Below are 22393 nucleotides of genomic sequence, written 5' to 3'. Positions count from 1 at the left end.
CTTAACAAGTAGTCCTTTGTAAGTTACTGCTGTAATACTATACAGCTTCCCAATACTTTCACAATCATTTCAGTCTGTAAGTTGGAAAAGAGAGGACAATAAACATGTTACATAAAGTCTGCTGTTAAGTTACCAAATATCTTATCTTTGTACTATGTTTATGAGACCTTTGGAGACTGAGAAGATAACTTACCCCGAGCTGGACTCGTTCTTTTAGGGAAATCCACTGTGTCATTTGCTGGATCCTCTATGGGTTTTTTCCCTATAAAAATGAAAAAGGGCAGGAAAAGGGGTAAGTCAGTTTTAAATAGAAAAGATTCCACCTGGCACATTTTTCATTCTTCGGTCAGAACCTTTTGATCACAGATGCACCACGAGGGGCAAAGGGCGGGTGGGGGCAACTTGTTCCAGCAGGGGACTATTCAGAAACAAGGATAGAAAACAGGCAGCAGATAGGTAAGATGAGGATGACCATTGTTGATGCTATTGTCCTGAGCTCTGATAATGGGGACTGCTGCCCAGAAACAGCATGCCATGAGCTATTAGCTCCAAAGAGCTAAACCTGTTTCAGTGTCTTCCTCAACTGAACTTTCCTACATGCATAGACAGGGAAAGGTTAGGCAAGGACATACTAGGGAAGCTAAAACCAAAACATGCAAATTAGAAGTAGATAAGCACCTTAAAAGACTCCACTCACCTCTGGAGAACCACTCATCTTCCAGTGCATCACCCAAGGCAGAAAGCAGAGAAGAGAAAAGAAATAAGAAAAATGCAGGAGAAAGATGTCAGCAGAATCATGGGCAAATAAGCAGGGAAGCACAAAGAAGAAAAGAAAAACACAGAAAATGCAAAGGACGTATGGGGAAGAAGGTCCCAGATTAGTTGAGTTCTCATTTTCCACTGCCCCACTCATTGATACCACCACCACCACCACCATCACCACCAACACACCACCACCACCACCCCACCACCAAACCTTGAATGAAGCACACAACACAGGAGAAGCAGCAAAGCAAAAAGACATCTGTAACCAGGCAGACTCCCATATTGCTTGCCAAGTATTTTGTATCTTAAGCTAAAGTGTTCCTTCCTTTCCCTGTCCCACATTAAAGAGTAAGAAACAGGAACCAAGACTCACCTTTGCCCTTCTTGGCCCCAAAGCAACTGGCAGCATGTGGCCCAGTATTGTTGGCAACATTGGGAGCTGCCTCTTGGTAACGCTCTGCCTGTGGGATCTCCCGGTGAACTTGATATGATAAGTTCCGAAGGAGGCAAACACAGTTTTCTACAAGCTTAGGTACACAAGATAAAAGGGCCAATGAGAAAAAAGAATGTCTATTGTGATTTCTCCACAGGTTTCCATGACTCAGGTATTAAAATGTTGATATTCAAATGCATAACCCAATCCATAACTTCTCAGGATGCCTCTTAAGCGCTCCAGGCTTCTTGAAATCCCTGTAGCCTCAGGCTAATAATGGAAGGCCCAACTATGGACTTATTGGCTTCTGCCACTATTTGGTGTGTGACTGAAACTTGGATCATCATTCTTACTACTTAGACAATGTACAATTTTGGAAGACAGCTAAGCAGCTTTAAAATATATAGGTGACAGATTTTTAAAAAAAGAAAAAAAAGCTGGGCACAGTGACTCACACCTGTAATCCCAGCACTTTAGGAGGCTGAGGCAGGTGGATCACCTGAGGTCGGGAGTTCAAAACCAGCCTGGCCAACATGGTGAAACCCTGTCTCTACTAAAATACAAAAACTAGCTGGGCATGGTGGCAGGTGCCTATAATCCCAGCTACTCAGGGGCTGAAGCAGGAGAATCGCTTGAACCCAGGAGGGAGAGGTTGCAGTGAGCCGAGATCATGCCAATGTACTCCAGCCTGCGCGACAGAGCCAGACTCCATCTCAAAAAAACAAACAAACGAACAAAACACATGTTTTCTTTTAAGTTGAATGTCCACTTTAAGGAGTAGGGGCTTGGCTGGGCACAGTGGCTAACGCCTGTAATCCCAACACTTTGGGAGGCTGAAGTGGATGGATCACGTGAGGTCAAGAGTTTGAGACCAGCCTGGCCAACATGGTGAAATGTACTAAAAATACAAAAATTAGCTAGGCGTGGTGGTGCACGCCTATAATCCCATCTACTTGGGAGGCTGAGGCACGAGAATCACTTGAACCCAGGAAGCGGAGGTTGCAGTGAGCTGAGATCACATCACTGTACCCCAGCCTGGACAACAGAGTAAGACTCTGTCTCAAAAATAAGGGGTAGGGGCCAGTAAAAATAGTTAACATTACTTGAAAGCCTGAGATGATAGGTCTCTGACCTACAGATACTTCATAGTTCTGGTGAATGGAATTCACTCAGTCATTAAAGGTAAGACAAGCACTTACCTTGCTGTCTGAATCCTTCTGCCCAATCTCAGCCTGAACAATGAAAATGAGGGCATCAACTAAACCATCACATTCCCGAAGTTTCCGGCGAGCTTCACTCCTCTCTGAGCTTACATTCCTGAGGGGAAACCAGAAGCTTCAAGATGACTCAAATCCAGAAATCCTCCCTTAAATATCCCTCAACGCCTACAAGATTCCTGAATATTTTTTTCTACTCACTATAATAGCGAATACTTATCATAAGCAAGGTACTGCAGTTCAGAGAAAGTTGATTAACAGTCCCCACCTTCTGAATGTCTATATCACTGTGGGGTAGGGGTTAATGATATATACCAGATGCAGTAATTCAAGATGGAATATACACTTCTTATATGGAAGTATAATATATATGTAGAACAGAGCACACAGAGGTGTATTCCAAAGAGAGACAGATTATATAGCAGCATGTATAGGATATAAAAATAAGTCAGGAAAATTTTAATAAAATAAAGGCACTTGAGTTTAACCACAAAAAGATAAATAAGAAGAGAAAGGCATTCACGGAAAGAACAGACCTTCCTCACTCATGCCCTAACCTCCTAGTGCTCTGTACCCCTTTTGCTGCATTTATCACAGCCTGACTTGAAATACAGATAACTAGGGCAAGGACATAGACAAGTCCAGGACTAGACCACTTTACATGTGGTAGATGCTGAACAAAAGCTTACCAAAGTAGATGAACAAAGTCAAAGAGGCATAAAGTGAAGAGGATGTGTGGGGAACAGCAAGAAAACTGATATAGGTACATGTGGTACACATAAGAGAATAGCAACAAAGGTAGAAAGACAGGTTGGAGTTACAGTATGCAATACAGATAGGAATGGAGGCTAAAGAATAGGCTAAAGAATTTTAATTGTTTTTTAAGGAAATTTAAGTCAGTCCTCAAAAATTCACCTTCATATTCTCAAAGCCCCTATTGTTACCTAAGGCAGCCAGCTGTGTTGGTGAGCACCGATTCCCACTCAATATGGCGTGGCTTACAGTCTTCATTAGGTTCCCGCTCCCAACCAGAATGAGGAATGATCACTTCATCTGTCAAGGCATGCAGTGCATGGTCCACAATCTCCATTTTGATTGAGTCATGGGATGAAAGATTCCACAGGGTTCCTGGAAGAGACAACTCATCAGATGGCTCTTGAGCATTCAAGACAACATGTCTGAAGAACATCAAAGAGAATCCCCTATTATATCATTTCTCAGTCTTTCCCAGTGACCAAATACCTTGTAGTAATATTCAAGTTTTGTTTGTGAACCTCAGCAAGAAACATGTTCTACATTACAGCTCAAAATAAACATACAGATCATGAAATAAGGTTTTGTAAAGCAATATTTAACGATAAGCAATGCTCTCCGATCTATCTATACCAGAGTTTTTCAACCTCAGCACTACTGACATTTTGAGCCAGATAATTCTTTGCTATGAGGAGCTGTCTTGTCTATTGCTGGATGTTTAGCAGTATACCTAGCCTTTACTCACTAGATGCCAGTAGCACTCCCTTTCCCCTGTTCTAAGTTATAACAACCAAAAACATCTCCAACACTACAAATGTCCAAATGTCCTCAGGGCAGGGCAGGCAAAATGGCCCACAACTGAGAAGCAATGGTCTATATTACTTTTTCTTTATTCCTTTCCCTTGGAATGCTGATTATGCTCCACAAAATTGTGTTTTATTCACTAATGGATCACACAAATAGATCACAACCCACAATCTGAAAAACTACTGCTCTAAATAAAGCAAGGACCACAAGCTTAAATGTCTATATGGGCCAAGCAGGTGAGTCAAGAGAGGAAGATATTTAAAAGAAATTACAAGCATGTGAAAAAATAGCAGTTGACAGCTCCATGTTTGGGAAACAACATCCTAAACGGCTGTAGTTGGTCAGATAATAGAATGTGTTGGAGATTAGTGTAAATTAGAGAACACATGCTCCAATCAGTTCAGACCAAATACTGCTAGGAAAGAAAAGAGATCCATTGTTAACAACTTTTCCACATTTTTAATAGAAGCCAAGAATCTGGAATTTTAAGTGAAATCTTCTGAATTTTAAACATCAGCAACCAGTTCTTTAAAATTTCAAAAATGCTGTGTGATCCAAACAAATCTGTGAGATGGATTTGACCCAAGGCCACCACTTCACAACCTTTCATCAAAAGTAAAAGGTCTGGAAATCCCTCTAGTTCTTAACATCACTAGAGAGTAACAGTGACTTAGCAATTTTCCTTAGGCCTAGAACTCACCGGTAATGACTTCAGTAAGGTCCATATCACGAGCCTTTCGGAGCAATCGCACAAGGGCAGGCACACCATCACAGTTTTTTATGGCAATCTTGTTATCCTGGTCACGTCCAAAAGAGATATTCTTGAGAGCTCCACAGGCTCCAAGGTGCACTTCCTTTTTGGGATGGTCTAACAATCCCACCAGTACTGGGATGCCCTTGAGCTTCCGCACGTCAGTCTTCACCTTGTCATTGCGGTAGCATAAGTGTTGCAGGTATGCAGCTGCATTGGACTTGACAGCATCCAAGCGGAATCCAAGCATGGCGATCACCTCTGGCAGCTCTGGCTGTCTCCAATTAGGAGGTGGGGGCCCTCCTTTGCGCAGGCTATCCAAGCTTGCTAAACTTCCTCGCTCATGCTGGGCCAAAGGAGCCCAATAGTATTGATCCGATGGCACCTCCTCACCAATCATGTCTTCGTAGCTCCTGAGAAGTTTTGGAATAACCAAGAGAATACATCAAGTCATTATGGCTAGCTTCCTGGACATTCCCATTACCCTCATCTGCAAAGCAGGATTAACTGGAGTTTCAGTGTGCTCATCTTCTCTCTCCTTTGCATGAATAATATACTGATCAATTTTCCTCAATGGGTTAGGAAAAATAAAAGGTAATAATCTTAAAGGCACCTACAATTTAATTAAAACTACACTTTTTTCTTTGAAGTCTGCAGGCTTAGAAAGTAACAAGCATTCAGGAGAGGCTAATCAAAAAGAAAGAACCAAATCCTTATTATTTATCATTTACTTGAATGATACCTGACAGCTATTAACTTTTCTAGGTAGAGATCAGGATAAACTCTCAAAAAGCAGAATTAACCAAAGCAACTGACTCAATGCCACAGAAGTCTGAGAACAGTTCCTTAACCAAACAGGAAATTAGGCATTAACACACAGGAAACAACTGGCGGGTTAAGACCTTTACATGCATTTCATATTTAAGCTTCTCCTTATCCTATTTTGGAAATTATAAAAGATGGATTGATAGAGAAAAACCAATAAAGGGCTTCCTGCTACATTACAGGAGGATCTGGGTTTGGTACTGATGAGGTATAAACTTGAAAAGTAATTTTCACAGTCATCCCAAGGTCATGTCTGCTACTCAACAAATGTGTTAGCGGTAAGATTCCATCCTCCAATTTCTAAAGACAATACCTCCAGTTCTTTCAAAATGGAGCCTATTCACCAACATCACATTTGGGAAGCCCAGCCACTAGGAACAGAGAAAGCAATTGAAAGTAAGAAAAATCAAACCAGGAGACAATTCTTCCTGTTCCAGTACTACCAACAACCACTAGAGGGTGAGTCTGTCACACTATTATTTATTCATAACTACCAGGAAGAAAGAAACCCATTATCTGTGAGCTCATCTCTTCTGGCTCCCACAGGAGAGGAGAATCTATTGTGTGGAGCTCTCCAAATAAGCCGTTGTTTGTTCTACAAAACCACTCCCACTGTCACCAAATACTCAAAGTTGCCCTGAGCAGAAGGGCTGCCTCACAGGTATCAACATCAACTATGCAACAGTGATTCAGATGGACAAAGTATTTAGTAAAACATGACCAAGATGGTCTTAAAATAACACAGAAACAGGACCAGGCGTGGTGGCTCACATCTGTAATCCCAGCACTTTGGGAAGCTGAGGTGGGCGGATTACCTGAGGTCAGAAGTTCAAGACCAGCATAGCCAACATGGCAAAACCCTATCTCTACTAAAAATATAAAAATTAGCTGGGCGTGGTGGTGGGCACCTGTAATCCCAGCTACTTGGGAGGCTGAGGCAAGAGAATCACTTGAACCCAGGAAGTGGAGGTTGCAGTGAGCCGAGATCGCACCACTGCACTCCAGCCTGGGCAACAGAGCAAGACTCCATCTCAAAAAACAAACAAACAAACAAACACAGAAACAAAATGAATAGCTTAGATAGCTAAGTTTTAAAAGTAGGCTATTGAGCAGTATGTTAAGATTCCCTTTTTGTAGAGGGAAAATAGGATACAGTTACATGTACAATAAAAAAACCTCAAAGGATATGCACCAAAATGTGAACAGTGGTTCTTTATTAATAGATGGTATGCTTTTCTGGGTTTTTCAGGCTCCATATTGAACATGTTTAACCTCTATTATTAATATACAAAATTATAAGAACAATTACCATAACCAAAATTTCCAAATAACTCTATCTTATATCTTTTTCTATATAGAGGCAGTGGATTGGACATTCTTTCCTCTGTTTTACAAGTAACAAAGCTGTGCCCAGGAAGACCAAATGACTTGCTTGAGGCTACTTAGCTAGTGGCAAAGGCACAACTAGAACCAAGGTCTCAGGGTTCAGTGCTTTTTCCACTAATCACTGCCTCACTGTTTAAGTTTGACCTCGTATTACTCTTCTAGCCTGGAACAGGAAGCAGCAAATATTCTTGCTAGTCAAGCAGGTTTCCAAGTCCATTGCTACCCTGGAACAAACCCAAGAACGGCCCAAAACTCTATGTGAACTAGCACAACTAGGGACGGCAGAGAATGACCTGGCCACCCACACCCATCTGGGTCCAATCACTCTTTACTAATGAGGAAGTCAGAAAAAGCAGACTTGCAGTAGAGCCAACACCCTGGACAGACTGCTTCAATGATGGCTGTTATCTACCACTGTTCTAGGTTGCACCAGCCGAGGTCTGGTGCTCCTGGAGGAATAAAAATGACTCACATGGGAGTTGGATTTGCTATCCAAGACACCTGAAAGGTGAGTGACTCAGTCTTAGATAATGGGGCCTCTACCCCTGGGCCCAGCCCTGTTCACTCTTAACCAAAGCTACCTAATATATGAAGAAAATTAGCACCAAGGCATTTGCTTTAAAAGGTCATGACCCCATACAGAGAAATTCAGCAACAGCTGCTATGATATCCTTACCATCAAGACAACCATAAATCATCCCTTGTTTCTTATCATTTCTCTTTGCGTGGAAAACACTGTTTCTAATTTATTCTGAAGCAGCATTGGCAGCCCATGGGCCAAACCTGTTTTTGTACACCCCCAGAATGCTTTTTATATTTTTAAAAGATTGTTTGAAAAAAAGAACAACATATGACAAAGATGATACATGGCCTGCAAAGCCTAAAATAGTTCTACATGGTCCTTTCCAGGGGTCTGTCGACCCCATTCTAAAGCATTCTCTCAAGGCAACAAGGCAAACCATATACCAGTCCAAACATCAATCACTCCTTTTTTCACATCAACAAAGAAATCTCCAGGGACAAGGAGTAAAGTCAGAGTAGGCAGCTGCTTAGTGACCTTTCAGAGTGTTGCTGATGTACCCCCCAACCCCCACTCAAGGATGCCACCACAATTTCACTTTACAATCAAATAATAAGACCCTAAGCACAGAATGTCAAGGCCCTTGTGAGGTCAAAGTTTGTTTTTAACTTTGGGATTAAAAACACCACAAGAAAGTTCTTATATATATCCTTAACTGTCTCTTTTGGTCCTGTATTCCTAAAACCTTCAACTCTGTTTTGTTTTGTTTTGAGACAGTCTCACTCTGTTGCCCAGGCTGGAGTGTAGTGGCGGCATCTTGGCTCACTGCAGCCTCTGCCTCCCGGGTTCAAGTGATTCTCCTGCCTCAGCCTCCTGAGTAGCTGGGACTGCAGGCACGAGCCACCACACCTGGCTAATTTTTGTATTTTTAGTAGAGACAGGGTTTCACTATGTTAGCCAGGATGATCTTGATCTCCTGACCTCGTGATCTGCCCGCCTCAGCCTCCAAAAGTGCTGGGATTACAGGTGTGAACCAACATGCCCGACCGACTCTGTTCTTAATACCAAACCAGAAGCTAAAGAAATTCCCAAGAAGAAGTGAGCAAGAATTCCATGGCCCCAGACATCAGAATCCTCTGCCTAACACCAAAAGGGGGTCACATCTTAGCCAGAAACAGCAAAAACTTCAGCATAGAAGCAGAAGCAAAATTCAGTCTTCAGGACATAGACTAATAACAATCACAAGTTGTGGTTTTTTTTGTTTTTTTTTTTTGAGATGGAGTTTCGCTCTTGTTGCCCAGGCCGGAGTGCAATGGCACGATCTTGGCTCACCACAACCTCCGCCTCCCGGGTTTACGTGATTCTCCTGCCTCAGCCTCCTGAGTAGCTGGGATTGCAGGCATGTGTCACCATGCTCAGCTAATTTTGTATTTTTAGTAAAGACGGGATTTCTCCATGTTGGTCAGGCTGGTCTCGAACTCCAGACCTCAGGTGAGCCACCTACCTAGGTCTCCAAAAGCGCTGGGATTACAGGCATGAGCCACTGTGCCTGGCCCATATATTCAAATTATAGAAAACAACTTGTGGACCAGGCGTGGTGGCTCATGCCTGTAATCCCAGCACTTTTGGAGGCCAAGGCGGGTGGATCACCAGAGGTCAGGAGTTTGAGACCAGCCTGGCCAACAAGGTGAAACCGCATCTCTACTAAAAATATAAAAATTAGCCGAGCGTCATGGTGCTTGCCTGTAGTCCCAGCAACTAGGGAGACTGAGACACGAGAAACACTTGAACCCAGGAAGTGGAGGTGGCAGTGAGCCAAGATGGCGCCACTGCACTCCAGCCTGGGTGAAAGAGGAAGACTCTGTCTCTAAAAAATAAAATTAGAAGTCCGGGCGCGGTGGCTCACACCTGTAATCCCAGCACTTTGGGAGGCTGAGGCGGGTGGATCACGAGGTCAGGAGATAGAGACCATCCTGGCTAACACGGTGAAACCCCATCTCTAATAAAAATGCAAAAAAAAATTAGCTGGGCGTGGTGGCGGGCGCCTGTAGTCCCAGCTACTTGGGAGGCTGAGGCAGGAGAATGGCGTGAACCCGGGAGGCGGAGCTTGCAGTGAGCCGAGAACGCGCCACTGCACTCCAGCCTGGGCGACTGAGCAAGACTCCATCTCAAAAAATAAAAATAAAAAATAAAAAATAAAATTAGAATATATTATTTTCATTTAAAAAATTATATAGTTATATTATACAGATATACATTTATATTTTATATATATAGCAAGTCAATACTAAGCCAAGTCAGAAAAGGGAAAAATGGGGTAGCCTTTCACCCCAAAAAAAAGCAGAGGGGAGGAGGCCACAAGTATCTCCGATCCCAAAAAGCTCTTAGAAGTTGAAGGAAAAGCTACCCCTTACCCCTGGTTTTGGAAAAACCCTTTTCTCTTCCCTATTCCTGCCTACCTGAGGCGCCGACGAGGGTCAGAGGGTGTCCCAGTCCGACGGGCAGTGCCATAATCAGACATCATACCATAATCCAGGTCATCATAGCCCATACTACGCTGGTCATCCTCTAGCCCATAAGGCTCTGGATGAAAGCGATGCAGATCCACGCTGCTCCCACCTACCCGAACCTGGGGTTGGGGCCCATACACATCCTGTCTACTAGGTGCCCGGTAGCCTTCCATGCTGGGCCTATACCGCTCCTCAATGCGGGTCACCCGGGACAGACTGCCATAGTTATCACTGCCACCTGGATAACCATCTTCATAGTGGCGGCTATAACCATCAGGAGGGTAGTGGAAGTTCCTAGGAAGGGTAGCAGTGCCGGCTTGCCCCACATAGGGACCAGGTCCCCCATTGCCATTCTTGCGGAAGTCACGACCCAAAGTCTGGATATAGTTGTTAGAAACTGATGAAGCATCCACAGGCAACCCGTCTGGTCCCATAGCGACTGGCTGTACTGTCCGTGTTGTCACAGTCTTCACTACTTTCTTGACCTGCAAGTAGGAAACAAGAAAAAGAAAAACTAATTAAGGAAGTGAGCAATTAAACTCTTCTTTTTTTTTTTTTTTGGAGACGGAGTCTTGCACTGTCGCCCTGGCTGGAGTGCAATGGTGTGATCTCAGCTCACTGAAATCTCTGCCTCCCGGGTTCACGTCCTTCTCCTACCTCAGCTTCCCGAGTAGCTGGTATTACAGGCACACACCAACACACCTGGCTAATTTTTTGTGTTTTTAGTAGAGATGGGGTTTCACTATGTTGTCCAGACTGGTCTCGAACTCCTGACCTCATGATCCGCCCACCTCCACCTCCCACAGTGCTAGGATTACAGGCGTGAGCCACCGTGCCCAGCCATGAACAATTAAATTCTATACCACTCTAAAAGAAACAAACCTTTACATCCCTAGGACACTTTACCTAGAAATGCCTTAAGGCCTACCATCTATCTTTCTTTCCATCCTGTAGGAAGTCCCCAAGTAGGAAAATTGCCCTGACAGTAACTATGCCTATAAGGGAACCTACTATAGACCTTGATATACCTTCTCTCTTCCCTATGCCATTAGATTTCCCCATATCTCTTCATCCTTTCTATCTGGCCAGAGATCACTTTATGCAATCAGATCAATAACGGCATATCAGTCCTCCATTTTAATTAAGTGCTTAACCCCTCCCCTAATAGAGAATAAAAGACCTCTTATCACTTCCAGATCTTACACACGTCTTAGTTTACCGTGGTCTCTGTGCGCCGAGTGGTCCCATCATCTGAGGTCTCCACAGAGACTACAGACATGGCTCCCTCAGGATCCTCCTCCGTGTAGGTCTCCACAATCTGCCCCGGCTCCTGCATCCTGGGGATGGTGCTATATAGAAGGTGACTATGATCCTATATGCAAAAGAGAAAAGAGAAGGAACTACTATTAAGCACTATGTATTAACAAGCCATCCTAATAAGAAGCGTAAGTAGTGACCCTGGAAACAGGGACTCCTCATGCATCTTCTATAGGCCTCAGGATTTTTAGATGGGTGGCTGTCATCTTTTGAACTTGTACAAAAGGACAGCAGACATAATTTCCCAGTTGTAGTCATTTAACAAACATGAACTGAGTTAATTATAGCCACACCAACATCCAAGTGACAGACAGTAGATTTAACTTCCCAGCTGTGGTCATCTAAGTGAACATGAACTGTGTTAACTGCAATTTCACCTATATCTGAGTGACCCCTCAAAAGAGCAGCTCACCCAATAAATAAATAACTTTTATTTATTTATTTGAGATAGGGTCTCACTCTGTCACACAAGCTAGAGTGCAGTGGCATGATCATAGCTCACTGGAGCCCCAACCTCCCAGGCTCAAGCAATCTTACCATTTCAGCCTCCTGAGTAGCTAGAACTACAGGCTCATGCCACCATGCCTGGCTAATTTTATTTTTTTTTGTAGAGACAGGGTCTCACTATGTTGCCCAGGCTGGTCTTGAACTCCTGGGCTCAAGCAATCCTCCAGCCTCAGCCTCCCAAAGTGCTGGAATTACAGGAATGAGCAGACCATGCCTGGCCAAAATAAAGAACTTTTTTTTTTTTGAGACGGAGTTTTGCTCTGCCTTGGCCTCCCAAAGTGCTGGAATTACAGGCATGAGATGCCATGCCCAGCCTAAAATAAAGAACTTTTTTTTTTTTGAGATGGAGTTTTGCTCTTGTTGCCCAGGCTGGAGTACAATGGCATGATCTCAGCTCACCACAATCTCCACCTCCCAGGTTCAAGCAATTCTCCTGCCTCAGCCTCCCGAGTAGCTGGGATTACAGGCATGTGCTACCATGCCCGGCTAATTTTGTATTTTCAGTAGAGATGGGGTTTCTCCATGTTGGTCAGGCTGGTCTCGAACTCCTGACCTGAGGTGATCTGCCCACCTCAGCCTCCCAAAGTGCTGGGATTACAGGCGTAAGCCACCGTAGCTGGCCAAAAATAAAGAACTTTTAAGACAAACCTGAAAATCCCAGTAAGAGCCATCTTTTGACTGGCTTTATGTTACTCTTCAGATACTATCTAAAAGGCTCAAGACCAGCCAGATTTTAGGTAGCGTTTTCTGCTGCAGAGTAGAAGCCTACTGTCTCTAGAAAAGAAACGCAGTACTTAGGGATCAAATGGGATGGCAGTGGGGAAAAGGAATAGTCATAAAGATCAATGGTCATTAAAATTCATTTCAAAACAAAACTACATATATACTTTGGAGCTCCACTTCTTTGTTTTCGTAAATGAAAGAAACTAATTGACGAGTGTGTACAATGTGCCAGGCACTTTACAAGACACAAATATGCTCTTATAGGCTGGGGAAATAAGAAAATACGAATGAAGCAACCCACGTCTTGAGCCAAAGAATTACCTGGGGTCCGTTGAGTTTCAAATCTGAAAATTTCTGTCTCTCAAGGTCAGCATCGCCCACAAACCGGCCGTTCTGAAACACAGTCCACAAGAAGACAATTCATTTTGTGGCCTTCTTTTGCTCTACCAAACACAAATGATCTTTTTTTCAAACAGAAAGAGGGCTTTCAAGTAGATATGTGTGGCCTGGAGTCCTTGTGTCAGTACTCATAAAAGAACCATATCACTCTTTAGTCTTAGCACTTTCCTCAAAATTGAAAATCAGGCCTGGAACTCTGGCAGACAGGGTCTCTGGAACATAAGAATGTAAGCTCCATGACGGCAGAGGGTTTTTGGGATTAGTTTAGTGATATATTCCCTAGTGCCTTGAGCAGTGCCTGCACATAACAGGTGCTCAAAAACTATATGCTGAATAAACAGTACAGACCTAGATAATTTCCCCTACATGCAACCTTTTTGGAAAGCCATAAAAATGTAAGGAAAGTTGGAAGGGCTAAGTTGGGGAGTTTCCAAAGAGCTTTGTAGTCTCATGAATCTTCATGCAGTACTACCACTGGAAACTCCCATTCCCGGCAGCTTTTTAAAGAAAGAAGCAAGATGGCTATCATGTCCTAATGTAAAAAATAGAAATTTAATTAAAGAAAAAAGCAAGAGATACGAGTCTCCCTTTCCAAGTATAAAAACAAGCACCCCAACTCCTCTCAAGAAAAGAGAAGGCTCAACATCTTTACCAACAATTATTAGAGCCACAGAATACATTCCAAAATGTCATCCAGAAGTTGCTCTGTCTTAAGCAGCAGGAAATAATCTTTATACCACATAAAAATGTATTTGCCTGCTCCTCTTCCAGTAGAACAGTGAGAGCCAACCACTTTGGGAGACTCTTCCTCCACCCCACTCCCATTACATAGAGTGTAATGCTGCAGGGAGAGGAAGTTAAACATTACTTTCAGGAAGAAGGAAGGGTGTGGTTTTACTGCTAAGCAGAAGTTAAAAATAAGAGAGAAACCACATACTGAATCCTGGAATTCCCCATGACCTCCAAACCTGAGCAGTCCTGCTTTCCTCTTTCAATATAATTTCATACCTAACTTTCTATTGTAGTTCCTGTAAAAATCCCAGGAACACTGCAAGCATGCTGCCTCCCTCAGACTCCTTGATCCTCCAATTGGAATTCTGTTCTTTTTGCAAGGTTCCTCAGTATGAGGGACTTTCTCTATCTTAAAAAAAAAAAAAAAAAAAAATTACCCAGCCAGTGCGGTAGCTCACACCTGTAATCCCAGCACTTTGGGAGGCCAAGGCAGGCGGATCACAAGGTCAAGAGATCGAGACCATCCTGGCCAACATGGTGAAACGCCATTTCTACTAAAAATACAAAAATTGGCTGGGTGTGGTGGCACGTGCCTGTAGTCCCAGCTACTCAGGAGGTTGAGGGAGGAGAAACGCTTGAACCCGGGAGGCGGAGGATGCAGTGAGCCAAGATTGCACCACTGCACTCCAGCCTGGAGGCAGAGCGAGACTCTGTCATAAATAAATAAATAAATTATTACTCAATGAAAAGGACTATAAGGGCATGAGCACTGTTCTGGTTCCCACCCAGAAATCTCTCGTAAGATGCAATCTATCAGGCAATGCCTACCACACACACACATGCACACACACACACACAGGAAGACAGACAAAACCTCAGACAGATTACATCACAGCAAAGTCAGACTAGAAAAACCAGAGGAAACATAAGATACTTCTTATTCCTAACACCAGCTCTCCCAAGTCACATCACAGAGTCAGCCAACCCAGAGACCACTGGCTCCTGTGGTTATTTGGGTTAAACAGCAGCATGATGCTCCCTCTCCAACTCTAACCAACAGAATTAACAATGACCCCTTCCTCCAACACATGATTTACACAGCCAACAAAAAGAGCACACAAGGACAATATAGAGCAGGAGTACACAATTTATGGATACTGCCACACCTGGGTACAGACTGTTCCCTCAGGGAGACTGAACTAGAGCTGAGCGCACAAGATGCCCAACCACTACGTGGGCATTTACTTTCCTGATTTTTTGATACCAAGGAAAAAAAAATCAGAAAAGTAACTTGAGTACAGCTGCAAACTACACTATCTACCATTACTTGAATTGTAGCCCACCCCAAAAAACCTACTCCAGCAAAACAGAAGTCAGATGGATGCTTCTAGAGACAGTAACTCCGCCCAACTCAGTCCAGCAGCAATATTCCTTGTATCTCATCAGCATTTAACACCTCTGGAAAAAAATCCCTGGAAGAATGGGCACTGGAGAGCCCATCACCAAAAGGAGAGTAGCTTCCCAAAAAGGATCATAGCCTCTCTGTGATCATGCCAAAGTCCTACCTGCACATCTGATGGAGAGAGGGGTTACCTGATGCCGGCGGGTGAGTGTGCCGTTGGCCATGAGTGGGTTGGCATCTTGTGGCGAGACCCGGACGCGTTCCAGCTGCGCCGAGACGTGGCGCCGTTCCTCCTCCAGCGCCCGGGTCAGCTTCTCAAACTGGGCCTCTTGTTCCTTCACAGAGGCCAAGATGCTGGCGGTCGACTCCACCTCTGAGTCGTCCATGAAGGTAAGGGGCAGAGCCGCCGCAGGGCAGGGTAAAAAGGAAGGTGAATCACAGAGGAAGGAGAAGGAGGGAGAGAGACCCCCTCACTTCACACTACCGGGAAAGGGTAAGAGAAAGGAGAGAAAAGGTCACAGGTCAGAGAAGACAGATGAATTATTAATCCCAGAGCCAAAGATGCCCTCTCGTGGTTTTACTGCAGTGCAGAAAGCAAGCCACCACCAAGCCTGGGAGCCCATCACCAGTGTCTGTTCAAGCGGAATCCTTTGCCCACTATGCTCTCTTCAACATCCCACCAGAAATAACTACTGAAAGGAATGGTGCAATTAAATCTAAGTCTCTACACTGTTAGGAGAGGGAGAATGTGGTGAGGTGCTGTAGTTATGTGATTGGATTATTTTTCCCTGAAAAAAATCTGCTGGTATCAACTCAGTGAAATGTGTAACTCCATGGTACAGACAAGCATTCACTATCCTGCAGGGACAAGCCACTTTTAGAGATAATAGGGCAATACAGATCTTACTTAACCTCTCCCACATCTAACACTAAAACTGCTGAAGTGGCAGCAAATTTAAAAAAAAAAAATTACTATGCTAAACTAAAATGCCAATTAAGAAACGAAAAGGCCAGGCGCTGTGGCTCACGCCTGTAATCCCAGCACTTTGGGAAGCCGAGGCAGGCGGATCACGAGGTCAGAAGTTCGAGACCAGTCTGGCCAACATAGTGAAACCCGTCTCTACTGAAAAAATACAAAAAAAGGACGGGCACGGTGGCTCATGCCTGTAATCCCAGCACTTTGGGAGGCCGAGGCGGGTGGATCACGAGGTCAGCAGATCAAGACCATCCTGGCTAACACGGTGAAACCTTGTCTCTACTAAAAATACAAAAAATTAGCCGGGCGTGGTGGTGGGAGCCTGTAGTCCCAGCTACTTGGGAGGCTGAGACAGGAGAATGGCGTGAACCCGGCAGGTGGAACTTACAGTGAGCTGAGATCGCGCTACTACACTCCAGCCTGGGTGACAGAGCCTGACTAAAAAAAAAAAAAGAAATCAAAGTAGGCTGGGCGCGGTGGCTCACACCTGTAATCCCAGCACTTTAAGAGGCCAAGGTGGGTGGATCACTTGAAGTCAGGTTCACTTGGTCAAGACCAGCCTGGCCAACATGGGAAAACCTTATCTCTACTAAAAATACAAAAATTAGCCAGGTATGGTGCTAGGCACCTGTAATCCCAGCTGAGGCATGAGAATTGTGTGAACCCAGGAGACGGAGGTTGCAGTGAGTCGAGATGGCACCACTGCACTCCAAGCTGGGCAACAGAGCAAGACTCTGCCTCCAAAAATATAATAATACATTCATAAAAGGGCCTTTCTACTTTCCAAAACTATACTACTATAGTTTGTTAAATATAATATTGATGGCAAAACGTGTTCCTTGACTAATGGAGACAACAGAGTAATAGAACCACAAAAAACTCTGTGTAAAAAAGCACTGTCTTAAGGAAACTTCACCTCCTTGGGAAGTAGGAAAAGAAGTATTAGCCTCAACCTCTGAAAGTGCACCTCACAGTAGTTCATATCCTAACCTCCACAAGTCAATGGCTGAAGTTCCTACATCTCTGTAATCCTGCAGAAAGCTCTAACTCAAGCTTGTCCAACCCACAGCCTACGGGACACATGCAGCCCAGGACAGCTTTGAATGCGGCCCAACACAAATTTGCAAACTTTCTTAAAACATTATGAGATTTTTTTTTTTTTTTTAGCTCACTGGCTATTCTTAGTGTACATTATGTATGGCCCAAGACAATTCTTTCAGTGTAGCCCAGGGAAGCCAAAAGATTGGACACCCTTGTTCTAAATAGACTATATTTTTACCCCTTTCTTTGTTCCAACTCAGGATAAATATCCAAGTATCTAAGGGTCTATGTGTGCTATCTATACAATAAAATATAGTTATATAGAAATGAAGAGTTCTCCATATCATTATATAAACAGGAGGTTTAACAGGCATTAGTGATACTCTGTTGGACTCAATGGGTTTTTTTCTGTCTTATAGCTATGAGAGACTTTATGCCAGTCCAAAATATACAATGTTGAAAGACAGGTTTTGAAATAAATATTCTCCCCAATTCCCACCCTCTCACCAACCCATAAAGAAAAAAGGTACTTAAAAAGATTTTTTTCTGCTATGACATGAGAGGAATAAAAATACATATTTCTTAAAAATATTTTTCATTCTTAATAAACATATTTCCATACACACCTGTTAAGAGAAGGTCGCAACTGATTGGTTTAACACAGAGAACAGCCCAGTCTAGATTCAAAAAATCATGGAAGAAGCATCCCAGCCACCACAGCAAGGAGGAAGCAGGAAGGAGAGCGCTGCAGAAATATTTGAAGGAAAAATGGGAATGAGAGGAAAATAAAATATACCCAATACACAGAAACAAGAAGAGCAAGGGGCAACATTAGGAATGAAAGGAAGTAATTTAAAATATGACTTGGAATTGCTTAATGTGACAGACAAGTGCCCTTTAGACCTTGCTGTGTTCAGATACCTAGGCCTTGGATGTTGTTTTCATTAAAACCTGGATTCTACTGTCGTGTGAGTTCCTCTACTTGTATTTCCATACATAACCAGAACAGGTTATAATATGCATAAAAATCCATTTACCCTGTTTCCAGCAACCAAATTGGGGAAAAAGAAAAAAACTGCTGTTGGAATGCCCTTCCCCCTCCCTTCCCACCCGTAAGGCAGAAACCTCAAAGCCCAGTCCCAGCATGCCCACAAAGACATTGAGAAACCAATGCAAAAGTTGTGTGGGGAAGACATGTGGGAACTAGCCTAGGCTGAGCCTTTTGCTTCAGTTCCCTTTCCCACGCTCCCCAGAGCCCCACCAAGCACAAATGCTTGGTCCTGTTTGCCTTAGAGTGTATGCAGAAGTCAGCAAGCAAGAGTACCCAAAGGAACTGATTAATAAGTGCCCAATAAACTCCTGAATCAATGCAGTCCCTAAGTTTAAAGAACGTGGTCGCCCTTCCCTAAATTCCTCCTACCCCAGCTTGGAGTTCCCATAATCACTTATCAACTCTTCTTCCTTTCAGTCTAAAACCCATTGCCACTTTCTCATATTCCCAACCTACATTCCAGTAGGCCACCCAAAGGTCTTTCTTGAATAAGCACCCTTATTTAAAAAAAAAAAAAAAAAACCGGGGCTCCCCTTTCATCTCCATTTCTTAAGTACTTGCCCTTATCCACTATGTACAATGACCTATGAACCTTCCACACCAAGAGGACTCTGAGCTCAAAAAGAGACTCTTCCAGTTACTGAATTCCAACAGGGTCTGAAGTGCAATTACCACTCCAGCAGCATCCACCCTATAATCTTCTTTGCTAATAAAAGCCCAAATTACTGCTACCATGGGGGATACAGTGACATTCTCTGCTGCAAAGAGAAAGTGTACAGATGGCCATAAATGGCCCTGCAACTTAAATTCAATGAAGAAGGTTAGGAAGGGAGATAGGAAAAATGCTCAGGGTTCTAGGTCAGAAAGCAGTATCTGGAGAAACATTAGCTTCCACCATCTTCTTAAAGCTGACCACTCGGCTCTAATTTGGAAAAGAAGACAGCACAATTAAACAAAAAGATCAGATTCCTAGGTCTAAAAGCATGGGGAGATATTCTGCCTGAAAGAGGGCTGAAGCAGAGGCCATATGAGATAGAACACAATTCAGAAGACTGGTCCCAGTTCTGGCTTTACTACTACCCAACAATGGCAGTAAACCCTGTCATGTTCTCACTTGTAAGATGCCAAATCCATTTACCCCGTTTCCAGGAACCAAATTGGGGAAAAAGAAAAACAAAATTGCTGCTTCCCAGGAGGTAGGAAATTAGCCCGGTCTAACTCAGAGTTGTGAGGATCAGGTGAGACAACATTATATACAAATGTCAGGTATTAAGTTGTTTCAAAAGTTGGTTTAACACTTCCAATTACTTCACAGTACGTCTCAGCCTCAAACTATTTTGTGAACTAGTAGATGAAATCAACTGGATCAAAAACATAACTAGGTTCTAAGGGGTGAATGGGCTGGTTTCCCTACTCCTAATCTATTTACTAGGAGGTCCCACCTATACCAGTGTTTCTGGGACAAAGGGCACTGCTCTAGTGCTTGGAAGCCATCACATCATTACACATCTGTCATAATAAGTTCTTGATTCTGTATTTGAGGCCTTAACAATTTATTACCTTGGAGAAAGAGAATGTGAAACAAACTAATGATTACTGAATGTTTTACATTTACTATCTTGGCAATCCTTACAACAACCCTAAGGAAGTTTTACTGCAAATAAGACTCATGGGTAAAGAAACTACCCAAGGTCTCACAGTTAATAGCAAATTTTGAATTTAAACCCAGGTCTATGCCATTCCAAAGCCTGTTTCTCTTTCTATGCCATGGTGTCCAGTCCAAATAGAAGTGCAGTCAGTACCAGCTGGATGGTCCGGAGCCTCTCCTCTACAACCTTTGAGAGCTTTCTTCTTAATCATCACAGGAAAACAGGGAAAGAAAAGGGTTCTACTTTGTTTTTTCAGGCTCAAGAGTTACCCATAATATCTACATATAAGTGAGAAAACAAAAAAAAAATGGAAGGAAAAAGAATGTATGAGTGGGGAAAGAATGAAGCTGTTAGGCAGGCTACAGTAAATGGTCTCATAACTTGGAGACTTAAGGAAAAAAAGATTCTTCTCCATGCCATATGCATCAAGAAGATTACACTACAAACTTTCAGCTGACTTTGGCAGACAGTCAGGAGTCATAATTACAAGTCCAGCCCAATACCTTTCCAGGTTTGCCACTTACTTTTTTTTTTTTTTGAGACAGAGTCTCGCTTAGTGGCCCAGGCTGGAGTGCTGTGGCGCAATCTCAGCTCACTGCAACCTCCACCTCCCAGGTTCAGGCGATTCTGCTGCCTCAGCCTCCCTAGTAGCTGGGACTACAGGCGCGTGCCACTACGCCGGCTAATTTGTTGTATTTTTAGTGGAGACGGGGTTTCACCGTGTCAGCCAGGATGGTCTTGATCTCCTGACCTCGTGATCCACCTGCCTCAGCCTCCCATAGTGCTGGGATTACAGGCATGAGCCACTGCAGCCAGCTACCACTTACTTAGATTTAAATAGATTACATTTGCTCTCACAAAAAAAAAAAGAATTCCTGAAGTCAGGGGGTTGAGGAGACATAAAGTGAAACTTGTTATTTCCCCTTAAGACTAGATTTTCTGAGAATACCTAGTTTTACTCTTAATAAGCCGTAAGTCCTACATTACCGGATCCCACTCACACTAGAAAGATATTCCTGCTATTATCCAGAGTCCATAGTCCATAGTAAACATCCTTCATCCAAGCAATGATAATGATAAAAACTCAGTCTCTTCTGTAAGCACTCCAAACCAAAATAAGTTAAATTAAATCAAATACCCAGAAGGACCAAACAACTAGACAATGCTAACCAGATAGGAGGTTAAAAAAAAAAAAAAAATCACTTACCGGCTGGGCGCAGTGGCTCATGTCTGTAATCCCAGCACTTTGGGAGGCCGAGGTGAGCAGATCACAAGGTCAGGGGTTTGAGACCAGCGTGACCAACATGGTGAAACCCCACCTCTACTAAAAATACAAAAATTAGCCAGGCGTGGTGGTGCGTACCTGTAATCCCAGCTACACAGGAGGCTAAGGCAGGAGAATCACTTGAACCCAGGAGGCGGAAGTTGCAGTGAGCCGAGATCATGCCACTGCACATCAGCCTGGGTGACAGAGCAAGACTCAGTACCCCCACAAAAAATCACCTACCAACAGCACAGTCCCTGGAATGATTTCTTCTACTGTAAACTGGCTAAAGAAATACAAATTGGAATTATGATTCTTAAGGGGTTAAGCGTATAGGCTTTGTTATCTGCCTGGGTTTAAGTATAAGATCTATCACTTTTAGCTATATGACTTTGGGCAAAGTATCAACCACTCGAAACTGCAGCTTTCTTTTCTGTAAAATGGAGGAATAAAAATACATAGGGTGGTTGTGAAGATTAAATGAGGCATTTCATGTAAAGTGCTTAGAAAAATGTCTTGACGCACAGAAAGCCAGTAATATTGTTACTACTACAGGAACTCCAGCTTGGGTGTGGTTGGTAGAGTTTTTGAAGTTTGTAAACCAGCCTCCCCAGGATCCCCTCTTCCATTTGCAGCAGACCTGAAAACTACAGGAATTATTCACTTTTAGAGGGAAAAACAAAATAAAACTCCAGATTAGGGGTCAAAAGACTGGGAGTCCAAGTCCTGGCTCCTCCAAAAACTAGCTAGGAGACCTTGGAAAAGTTATAACCCCTGTAAGCTTCCATTTTTATTACTCTTCATGGTTTAGTTTTAATGGACTAATATATATAAAACCATAGCCTGTGTGAACTCTAAAGTTCACCAATCTTTGGGTTTTTGCAAAAATAATTTTGTCTCCGGCAGCCAGTCTCAAAGGCAACTCTCCTCCTATCTTCCTATTTATTCATTATAAAATCAAAACCAATGTCACGGCCGGGCACCACGGCTCATACCTGCAATCACAGCACTTTAGGAGACCAAGATGGGAGGATCACTTGAGGTTGGGAGTTCAAACCCAGCCTGGTCAACATGGTGAAACCCCATCTCTACTTAAAATACAAAAAAATTAGCCGGGCATGTTGGCACACACCTGAAATCCCAGCTACTCAGGAGGTTGAGGCAGGAGAATTGCTTCAACTCAGGAGGCAGAGGTTTCAGTGCGCTGAGATTGCACCACTGTACTCCAGCCTGGACGACAGAGTGAGACTCTGTCTCAAAAACAACAACAACAACAAAACGAATGTCACATATTTACGCTCTCCCTCTAAAAACAATGACAGGCAAAACTCCACTTCCATGTCATTCTAGGAAATTTTTTTTTTT

General features: G+C 43.4%; 1 protein-coding gene across 23 annotated transcripts in view; it reads right to left on the bottom strand.

Moving 5' to 3' along the window:
- The window catches only part of CTNND1 (catenin delta 1), a 57696-nt gene that overhangs the window by 12617 nt on the left and 22686 nt on the right, over positions 1 to 22393 (bottom strand). For 5 of the 23 annotated variants that reach the window (XM_021925731.2, XM_021925723.2, XM_009186006.3 and 2 more), the window contains 11 exons: positions 17691 to 17809; positions 15239 to 15420; positions 12836 to 12907; positions 11187 to 11339; positions 9917 to 10452; positions 4676 to 5139; positions 3360 to 3543; positions 2398 to 2515; positions 1139 to 1292; positions 698 to 715; positions 194 to 262 (listed from right to left, as the gene is read on the bottom strand). In XM_021925731.2, coding sequence (XP_021781423.1) covers positions 194 to 262; positions 698 to 715; positions 1139 to 1292; positions 2398 to 2515; positions 3360 to 3543; positions 4676 to 5139; positions 9917 to 10452; positions 11187 to 11339; positions 12836 to 12907; positions 15239 to 15271 — 1801 coding nt within the window. In that variant the 5' untranslated portion in view covers positions 15272 to 15420; positions 17691 to 17809. Of the gene's footprint in view, positions 1 to 193; positions 263 to 697; positions 716 to 1138; positions 1293 to 2397; positions 2516 to 3359; positions 3544 to 4675; positions 5140 to 9916; positions 10453 to 11186; positions 11340 to 12835; positions 12908 to 15238; positions 15528 to 17690; positions 17810 to 22393 lie in introns of those variants that run through there. The other 18 variants (XM_017948363.3, XM_009186016.3, XM_021925725.2 and 15 more) reach the window with 8 other exon arrangements.

The sequence above is a fragment of the Papio anubis genome, chromosome 12 (genome assembly GCF_008728515.1).
Source record: "Papio anubis isolate 15944 chromosome 12, Panubis1.0, whole genome shotgun sequence".
Lineage (NCBI taxonomy): Eukaryota > Metazoa > Chordata > Mammalia > Primates > Cercopithecidae > Papio > Papio anubis.
The sequence above is the reverse complement of the archived record's forward strand: the minus strand, read 5'-3'. Positions and strand labels throughout refer to the sequence as shown.